The sequence below is a fragment of the Aplysia californica genome, unplaced genomic scaffold, assembly GCF_000002075.1.
Source record: "Aplysia californica isolate F4 #8 unplaced genomic scaffold, AplCal3.0 scaffold00322, whole genome shotgun sequence".
In the NCBI taxonomy this organism is placed as follows: Eukaryota; Metazoa; Mollusca; class Gastropoda; order Aplysiida; family Aplysiidae; genus Aplysia; species Aplysia californica.
In genome coordinates this window covers 680,671-691,308 of record NW_004797592.1, presented here as the reverse complement: position 1 = coordinate 691,308, position 10,638 = coordinate 680,671, and the positions used below count along the sequence as shown (strand labels likewise).

The following is a 10,638-nucleotide window of genomic DNA, read 5'->3' as shown; positions in this document are numbered from 1 at the left end:
ATATATATATATATATACATATGTATACATACTCAGAAGGAGAATTAGCTTGACACATACATTTTGATAAAGAGAACGAAATGAAGAAATAGATAAAATGGTATATCACCATTTCTTTCTAGACATTGTCTATCCTCTACAGAATGTAGAACTCCATCAATGGCCTCCATTCGGCTCTAACTGCTGTTTTCAGTATCCAGGTTGTTTCTGTTCGCTTTCTGATAGCATCACACCCCCTCACGTATGGTCTTCGTCTTGATCGTTTTCCTGTTCTTGGTCGCCATTCAAAGCATCTTTTTATCCATCTGTCATCTATGAATTTGGGGATATCTGCCACTTCTGTTTTCTTTCGTATTTATGTATGCTTTATTTGTTCATGTATTTTATACTCAACATCTTCGTTGTCTTTAATTCCATTCATGATATTTCTGGTATCTGTCCAGGTTTTGCACCTATAGTTTATTACTGCGACCAGGCACTGGTTGAAAACTCGTGTTTTTTGTGGTATCGGCACTTTCGTCTGTAAATATTACCCTACATCTTTCAAAGCAAGTCATAGCCACATAATATGTCCTTCTGCTTACCCCACCTTTGTTTTTTTTTATCAATTTATTTATATTCTGTCACTTTTTCAATGTTCTTGTCTCTATAGCGACAGATATGTCGCTGGTGTATTTCGTCGTGTATTTGGCTTTTTCTATGTGGATCTAAGACCCACTTTGTTTCTTTGTTCATGATGTTGAGGTTAGTTTCCTTTCGTTGTTCGCTTTCAGTGCGAAGTGTTACATCATCGGCGAATCTCAGCTCTTTCAGGTGTTCTCCATCTATTGGCCTTCCTTACTAAGCAATTCTGGCTTTTGTTGCTCAAAACTGCTCGCTCTAGACTTGCCCACAAATTGATCATACAGTTTACGTCTGGACTATCAACAAATCATTATTCCATGATATCAATTCCATTGTTTTTGAGAATCTGCCTTGCAGCATTAGCCCTGTGAGTCTGTGCTGATCTGTTCCAAAGCGTTCACTTGCGGACGTTTCCACAGGCGCACCTTTTGGTCATTATTTGTGTTAATTTTGGTACTTTAACTTTTCGATCACTTTCTTCAATTGGCTACCATACAAAGAGCATCAAAGATATCTACTCTATTTTCCGGCATGTTGCTGAGCACTAACTTTGCTTGTACAACGACATGTGACTCTCAAAAATTTGATTAAAAATCGCATCGTGAAGCGTCAAGTTGATATTCTCCTGATATATATATATATATATATATATACATTGGTATCACATCGGGCACATCAAGGTGGTGGAGACGGCTAGTGATATTTTCTCCAACGTATCTAAACCATCCGAAGGTTCCGCGACTTTTGACGTCACATGCCACTTGTACAAAGTGAACAATTCAAGCATTAGTCCCCACAAAACAGACTGATATCATGAAAGATGAGACCTTGCCGATTACAATGTCTAACAGTATTTAGCAATTTTGCAAATTTCCATTTTAATGATCCACATAGCATTTAATAAGTTGAGTAAAATTTGGAGCTGTCAAAAAAAATTAAGAATAATATGTGATAGTCGTTGAACATTAGCTTAAACCTCATTTTGACAAATGAGTTTACCGATTTGGGCAATATTTCTGTAACAAAAACCAGCTTTCAAAACAATAGCAAGAAATATACAAACTACGAAACAAATTCCTGGCATTTTTATGAAGAAAAAGCACCAATCAAGTGTTTTCAATCCACATTAGTCTAGACTCAAGTGCCTTGCCATTAGATACCTCAGACATGTTAGACATTACGAGGGTACTTCTCATAAAACTGATTTGTTAACTGGAAACTTCATGCACTAATGCCACTTGTTAAATTGTTTTAAAAGAAGTCTTTACATAGAAGTATGTGATCTTAAACTATATCCAATATTATGTCGTTCATAGAATGCAGTGTAGTGCTTGAAAGAATAAATAAACAATATGCTTAGACTTTGTGAATAGGGTTGCATTTTGCAGTTTGTACTATAATCTGCTTTTTGCATTGAAAGAATCTGTGTATCTCGACATTTCTAACATTTCATTTTTTAATGTCATCAAGGCTGTCTTAACCCCTACCCCCACACTTTTCTCCTTCATTGTACACCTTTCTGTTCTCAATAGTCCCCCCTCTCCCATCAACTTTGAATTTACATCTTCAAATTCGCCCAAAATAACGCTTCAAGTGCAGTTAGCTGAAGAGAAACACAAACACATGAAAGCGCCAACCTGCGAACGGAAACAAAGGCAAGAATGATACCGTAAAATACGTCATTCAGAGTGCTCTATCTAGCTAAGGATTAAAACAAAAACCAATTCTGATTCCAGGCCAAACTCACAAGCTCTTTGACCTGTACATAGGAGTGCATGACTGTAAAACAACATTGCACATAATCAAAAGCTTTCCATCGGAGAGCTTATAGATGTGTATGTGTTTCTGTACCGTAGTGACGCCACCCCCGCCCCCTTTTCCCTTCCGCTTTCTTGTTCTCACCCCTCTTTCCTTTTTTCTCAGTTACTTTAGTTTTTTTCTACATTGAACTCCATCCGATTGCCCATCCCCCACCAAGACTCTCTCTCTCTCTCTCTCTTTCTCTCTCTCTCTCTCTCTCTCCCTCTCTCTCTCTCTCTCTCTCTCGCTCTCTCTCTCTCTGTCTGTCTGTCTGTCTCTCACTCTCTCTCGTTCTCTCTTGAACACACATGCACACACATACTCTGTCTCTTTCTCTCTCTCTTTCTTTCGCTCGCTCTCTCTCTCTCTCTCTCTCTCTCTCTCTCTCTCTCTCTCTCTCACACACACACACACACACACACACACACACACACACTCACACACACACACACACACACACACACACACATCCACACACACCCTACACACAAACGCACAAACACACACACACACACATCCACACACACCCTACACACAAACGCACACACACGCACACACACACACACACACACACACACACACACACACACACACACACACACATACACTCACTTACACACACATGGAGTGCACACATTTTTTCAGTACATTTTATTTGTGAATAATAGTCAACTGAATTTGTTTTGGGGTATACACTCAAAGACACACATTCAAACACTCGTTTATGGTCGTAATTACGAAACTTAAGCAAGGGAAGAAAAATTAAAATACAAAACGTAGACAATTTCACGAATCTGCCTTGAGTGTCTAAATATTTCCATGGTGGTACCTGTTTGCAATGTATGTAAGGAGACAAAGATTCTTTTAAAGTTCATTGGAGCTTGAAAACGTCTCGTCACTACCCGGAAGAAAGAACAGGGAGACACATACAAGTGTCCATAATATACATAGGCCTATGTGTGAACAAGTTAATGAGCTTGAATAGAACGGCTTTTATTTCTAAAAATATCTTTGTATTAATTTGCTTATACATTTACAGAGAGAAAGACAGACAGACAGACAGACAGACAGACAGACAGACAGACAGACAGACAGACAGACAGACAGACAGACAGACAGACAGACAGACAGACAGACAGAGAGAGAGAGAGAGAGAGAGAGAGAGAGAGAGAGAGAGGGGGGGGGGGTAGATGAGGGTAAGGTGAGCTAGAAAATACACAACGAGATGGGCAGTTATAACGAGAAAGGGAGAACGGAACAAGGTTTAACATTGTTCGATGCTCTTCTAGATTCCAAACCCAAAGCTTAAAGGGGCAAGATTCACACCGCTTCCTGGAATTAGCACCGAAGGAAAATCCCAGTTGTCGCCCTTGGTCCAAGCGTCGGAAGGTTGCACACCGACTTCTGAACCTGTATCCTACCGAGACCCCAGCGGCTCTCTCGCTCCACTCAAAGCGGCACCGCTCAGAGTTAAAGGTAAGTTGAGGACATAGGTCTGTAAACGTCTTATCGTTAAGAATCAAAAGCATAGACAAGCAAAAACAGTAGAACAACAGTTTAGAATTTACAAATTGCACTCAATTTATATATTTGCACAAACCTCTCCCTCCTCTCCACCCCCCCCCCCCCCCCACCCCTCGCCCATGCTGTTTTCTCTTTTTTTTTCTAACTTTATTTAAAAACAACAACAAAACAATAACTCTCCATCTCACCCTCCTCTGTGTCCTTGTTGACATGTGCGTTCATTTGTGTGCTTTTTGTAGGTACGTTCTTGCAATTAGCCGGGGTTTATAAGATGTACAGTGGTTGTTGGGAAGTATTGGATACCCACTATTTCAGCTATGTCTCTGTCTTTTTTTTTTGGGGGGGGGGGGTGATGGTGGTGATTTGTCCACAAATAATGTTCCAACACCCGCTCTTTCCCTTTATCGTTCATGGTATCCCCACCCTAGCCCCTATCGGCATTTTCCTCTGACACTGAAACTTTTCCGATCACAGGGACTGAAGGGTAGTTACAGACTTATTGCACACCCGCTAAATGAGCAGCCCGTCTAATGTCTGAATAGCACGCATATCTCTCTTCGGTCACGTGCACTTGCAGTTATCTCTATTGGCTACTGTGTTTCGCATTGGGATTCGTTCCTTCAGCTCCTGTTTTAGCTTTATAAAAATTATATTATTATCTATTGCCCATTCGGTCACATCCTCTGCCTTTGAAACGACCTTGTTGTGCCTGAAATGTATTGAAACTCAAGCAATAACAAACGAATTAGCTCTTTCATAGTGCCGTTGATTTGTCTTTCCCGTGCATGGTTTGGTGGTTTTTGGAAAAGTTTGAGGTATACTGGACTATTATATGCCAAATGGAAGGGGGAATCTTTGGCTCAGTTGTTAGAGTAAAGAAGAAGAAAGAATGAAGGAAAGAAGATATATGAAGTACTATAAGTAAATATTAGATATCGTACAAGAGTGTGGACGCTTACGTTGATGCTCCACAATTAAAGAAATTGCATGCCTTGCTGGTCACAATAGGTATAAATCTTTCCAATGCCAAAACCAGCAATTAAGTAGGATGTGGTGGTGGGGAGATTTCTTGTGTGTGGGCGTTCGGTGCTTACTGTTTGGGCCTTATTGTGAGGATTAATTCATTAAAAAAATTCTAACTAAGCTGAGACAAACCTTCTGTAAGACCGTCTTTTTTTTTTCGATCTTCCGTCTTTTATTTTTTTCTCTCAGTCTTGATTTTCCTCCGGACACTGATTGATTTATATTATTGTATGTGTGTCTCTCTCGTTAACTCAATGTTCATAAACGCTTGATGTTGTGTATATTGCAGTTTCTGCACGTACCTATTATATTGTGAATTCTGAAGAGATGGTGAATAGTGATCATAGAACTAATTCCCTTAAAAGTAACTTGATAGAACCTGGTAGTTTTATGACCACATACTATACGTATGGTAGCAACCTATGACTAAACAAAGAGTGAAGTTCTAAAAAATGAGATTTCCAATTTGTATGAAAATAGTTTAATTAGATTGACTATACATGCATATCGTGTAAGCTCTGGTAGCTGCTGATTAGGACAATAATATCCCTGTCTCTAGAATTCTAAGTACAGTGAGCGGAAACGAAAGCACGGCTAAAGCTAGACGTTTAACTGTAAAACTCTTTTCTTTTTGTTGTTTTTTTACCTGTATAATAAGCATACATTTCTCATCAGACGTTGACCCACAAGACAGCGGTCTTTTCCCCTTCCCGCTATCAACCCTTATATTTAGATTGTTGCAATGCAATGTCTTGCTTAAAGGTTCTTTACACCAGTCATCTGTAATAACGTGGAAAGGAACCCCAGCTACCCCTGGAAATATCTCTGGGAAAAGAAAAGGACAATTGTGTTCTGCTATCACGCTCGCGAAACGGGCATCTAATAGAATAATCTGTACAAAACAAGCCGTTTTACACTTTTTTGAAGGATGTTGAATGATAAGGTTCTTTTATACTCCTTTGTATTGTTTCAGCTTCTCCAGGCCCAGACACCACGCATGTGCAAAACGACCACATCCCGCCTCCGCTAGATTTCATGACAGAAAACGTATCTGAAACAAGGTGAAAAGATTATGTTTTGAATGAGAGTAAACTTGTCTATGTTTTTTGTCACCTGAAAGTAATTTTAGTCTGCTGCAGCATTCTTTACCTTTATTGATACGTTTTCACAAGCAATTTTGAATAAGCATTTATGAAGTTTATGGATTTTTTCAGTCTTTCTTGAACACAGAAGACATTATTCAGCGCAGTAACAGATTTAACCATGTATGATTGCACCTCAAAGTAAAATTCATGTAGTAGAACAGCAGTGTTCTCAATGACTTAGCTCAGACGGAAGCCAAACATCCATAGAGATGCTGGGACAACAGAAACTATCAAAAGTAAGAATAAACAGCATGTAATATGGATAGTGTCTGCCTGCAAAAAAAAAAAAAAATTTGTAGTGCATATGCTATCCTAGGAGGGTTGAAGTTCAGTATAGTATCTCGAAGAGTGTATGTTGCACCATATTTCCTTATCTCGTTTCTTATTTTTGGTAATTTTAGGGAAATCCTGTAAGCCAATTACATCATATATTTCTCTGCTTCGGTAACTGGATGTCACCTTTTGCTGCTTTTAACTGCCCAGAAGTAAAACAAATGACTTAGTCATTAAGTACAGTTTTGGCTTTCGCATACAAAACAGGCCATTGTTTTAGACACTTGCACGTGATCTACTGAGACTCCTCGTACTAGTAGTGAAGTAATCCATGCTGACTTAGACCACGAGTTTCGCACGATCATTTAATTCCGCCTCAGATTATTTGTAAGGCTGTTGTTTATTATTTTCATGCTTTACAGTCCGGTTATCTTGTGTACCAGTCTCTCTATATTCCTTCATATAAACCATATCTCACAACTGACGATCATTGGTGTATATTCTTGTCCATTCATCCTCCCTCCACATCACTCCCAACGAAGAGGAAAAAGCACTAATAAAAATAAACCAACTCATTGGGACAGAAACTTCGGAAAAAAAACCCAGCTCTTCTTAAACAATAACTTTCACGGTACATTGAAAATGAATATTATAAATACTAGATACACATGATTACATATAACCAAGCTTTGATTTCCACCTAACCATCCAACGATCCATGAAATATCTGGCTCAAACATCTCATTCCTCGCTATAATGTGTCTCTTTGACCAGGGTTCTAACAAAGCAATGGCGGGAATCTTTGCTGAAACTCCACAACCGTGGCGAAGTACCAAAGCAAGTCAACTCCTGGGCCGGTGGGACAGCGTCCACTGGAAATAAAACAACAACTAAACCTTCAAGATCGAAGGATCAGAAGGGTAGTAAACTTCCAGAGGGTCAACAGGCAGCCCCCTCCAACCTTATGAAACATTCCAGGATTCCGAGTACCCTCGTCCACGGCGGTGACGTGGCGAATGACTTGTCAGCGCTCGCTCTAACTGATGGGTCAAAGACGAGAGGGAGGAAAGCGACGAAAGGTAAAACGAAATCACGCTCGAAAAAGACTCGCACTCAACTTCATGTGGAGGAGAACAATGGCAGCTGCAGCGTGGAACTTCCGTATGCATACGATAAATATCTGAGGGAAGACGATGAGCATGCGCCTTTGTCACCCACTCCCCTCCAGTCAAATCCTGCAACGTACAGAGCGGGGGGACTGAGGTCATCTCGGAAACCAGTGACAGACACTCAAAACTCTTTAAGGTCATCTCGAAAACCTACTACGGACGTTCAGAGCTCATTAATGACGAGGGCAAATTATCGTCACCCGTCTGTGCGAGCCAATGACACTGTTAACGTTCAAGAACAAATGCAAAGTCAGAATAGCCACAAGACACCACAGGTATCTTCACACACCAAACCTGTGAGTATCGTAGCCAGCGGGAAACCACAGCACATGACCCGGCCAAAGCCTCAAGTACGGGTACAAATGATCAAATGACACGCTCGAGCAATTCTAGCTAAGCTCTGAACTTTCCAGGTCTTGGAAAAAGTTTCCTCCCAGGACTCTTTCTCTTTATTTGTCCTTTCGAATGTCGACTTGCTGTCACAAAGACTTGATGTTTCTGTGTAATGATGCGTTTATTATACATGAAATGAAAAGCGCCCAAGCTTTTATTCACATTTTAGTATGCGGATACATACATCCCCTTCACCCCTCCCTTTCTATGAGTGACTGCAATAATATTTTTCAGTCTGTTTTCTAGAGGGGATAAGGAATGATGGCTCTAAACAAAACCGAGTTGAATCATTGAAAAATGTAAAGAGCCTCTGGAACTTGTTAACTTACAATTCTGGTATCCAGACAGCTTGTGAGAGTTATTACGTATCTGTATGAATGTGTTTAATTGCCTTTTACTTGCAGTTGACCCTCTGAGACCTAGTTCTTAAGCCAGAAATGTTCGTCTCAATTATATATTATGCAAGCATCTTTAAAGTTTATGTAAGCGTTCGCAGGTCTCGAAAGTGGTTCTTACTTCTTGCCCGATTTCCTCTGGACGAACCTGGTAGTCCATGCGCCAGCTATGCAACGAGAGCCAAAGTTAATGTAAACTTGCTTGATTATAATTGGTCAGCACCATGGCTATACACTGTCAGTTTATTTCAACTAACTCCGTCTCATTCACCCCCCCCCCGCCCCCCCCCCCCCCCAATCCCCCTAAGTATTAGAGTCGCCGAGTGTTAAGAGCCATTAAAGTAGAATTCAATTTTAAACGAGTAAATAAAAAGAAACGTCATTAAAATGTGTGCATCTAATTCACCATGGCATAAGTTATACTTATTTTCTTTAAATGCTATCCTTCCCTTTCCCCGAAAAAAAACCCACCATTTTTTTAATTAATCTCTTGACTGGTGTTGGGACTGTTTTTTCTATTTGACAGATTGTTTTAGTAGAGGTTTTACAGCGCTCGCAATTGCATAAGGTCATATGAGCGCTATTTGTTAGTGAAAAGTGAAAAGTAGATTAACAGTATAGAAAAAGGATCTAATTCATAAACCATTATTATTATTATTATTATTATTATTATTATTATTATTAATATTATTATTATTATTTTTATTATTATTATTGTTGTTGTTGTTGTTGTTGTTGTTATTATTATTATTATTATTATTAGTCTTATTTCGATTGTCTAAGGGCAAGTTGTGATATTATTATGACTCAGGACGGTGTTTGTTGCGGACCGGTTCTTGTGATGTAGTTGTTAGGCTCTTTGCTGTTGCACGCAGACGACGTAGGTTTGATTCTTATGTCGAACAAATTCTTATCTTGTATCTCCATCTTTCTGCTGGGATGTTATATCCATCTCAGCATGCGTTGGCCCTGACGTGAATGTTCAAAGAAGCCCGCCTCCTAAATGATATGAATTGTATCGATAGGGGTGTAAATCATGTTTAAGTGAGCATGTATTTCAAGAACTGCTGTAGTCAGACGTCAGAGAAAGGGCAAGTTCTGACCATTCATTCCCAATTGTCAAATGAAGGCAAATGTGTCTTGAAAAATGCTCCTTTTTGTTGTCGTAGTTAAAGTTTAACACTTTACCAGGCAAAAAAAGACACGTCAAAGGCGGAGACCTTGGTCGCTGTTCAGAAAACTAGGCGAACTAGGCTAAGGGGAATATTTCTGTAAAACGGGATTCTGGAAGGACAAGGGAAAAACTTTGTCCCTATTTCGATTCAAGCTTCAGATGTCTACGTGTGAGATTAAAGCTGGTACTGTCCGCTGCTCAGTGCTCTTCTGAACATTGCTATGTAAATTTTCAAATTCTATAAACTTGGCATTGAAAGTTGAAACAGGATTCCTCAGTTTTTCTCTATACATTATTCATACTTCCAGATATAACTTGAATGTTTTCGCCTGGTTTTGAATTGGTTTTCATCCTTATTTGATTTTCTGTTAATTGACTTCGAAGAGAGATGAGAAAACCTGCCTCTTGCCTTTATCAGTGTTCATGCCTCCATTTCCGATTAATGTTAATTCTGATGTCAAAAGAGCTTCAGCTTAGACATCAAAATCATCTTTAATTATCTAAAAACCCAGGCCCCGTTTTAAAAAAAATCCTCTTTCTGGCTCACAATTATCAATCTATCTCCCTTCATCTTTCTCTCCATCCCATCTCCTTTGTCTTCTCTATTTCTTTCTTTCTTTCGCCTTCCATGTTATTATGCTTTCTGTGGTTATCTACTTGGTGTTAGTTTGGCGGGGGGTGGCGGGGGGGGTCTGTGGTTATCTACTTGGTGTTAGTTTGGCGGGGGGTGGGGGGGGTCTGTGGTTATCTACTTGGTGTTAGTTTTGCGGGGGGGTGGGGGGGGGGGAGGATGTTATTCTTTTACAATTTTACTTTGGCTCTCGCTGTCTCTTCCTCTTTCTCCCTCTTTCTCTCTGTTCTTATGGTTTAAAAAAATGATTTCCCTCTCTCAATCACTTCCATATCTCTATTCTTCAATATTATCTCCATTTTTCTAGCTATCTATTTTTTCATCTTTCTCTTAAAGTCTCTTCTTATCTAATTACGTCTCTGTCTTCTGTTGCATTCTCTCTATCTCTACCAGCCTGTCTGTCTGCCTGCCTGTCTGTTTCCCTGATATCTGTCTGTCTCTCTGTTTGCCTTTCTGTCTGTCTGTTCCTCTCACTCTATGTCTTTCT

The 10,638-nt window shown here is 39.7% G+C and overlaps 1 protein-coding gene across 1 annotated transcript in view; it reads left to right on the top strand.

Annotated features, from left to right (window-relative positions):
* The window catches only part of LOC101859180 (protein phosphatase 1 regulatory subunit 12B), a gene marked incomplete at its 5' end in the record, with an annotated part of 21,097 nt that extends 12,483 nt beyond the window's left edge, over positions 1–8,614 (top strand). The window contains 3 exon segments of the mRNA XM_013084853.2: positions 3,714–3,900; positions 5,945–6,032; positions 7,164–8,614. Coding sequence (XP_012940307.2) covers positions 3,714–3,900; positions 5,945–6,032; positions 7,164–7,932 — 1,044 coding nt within the window.
* Positions 8,615–10,638: the final 2,024 nt, after the last annotated feature.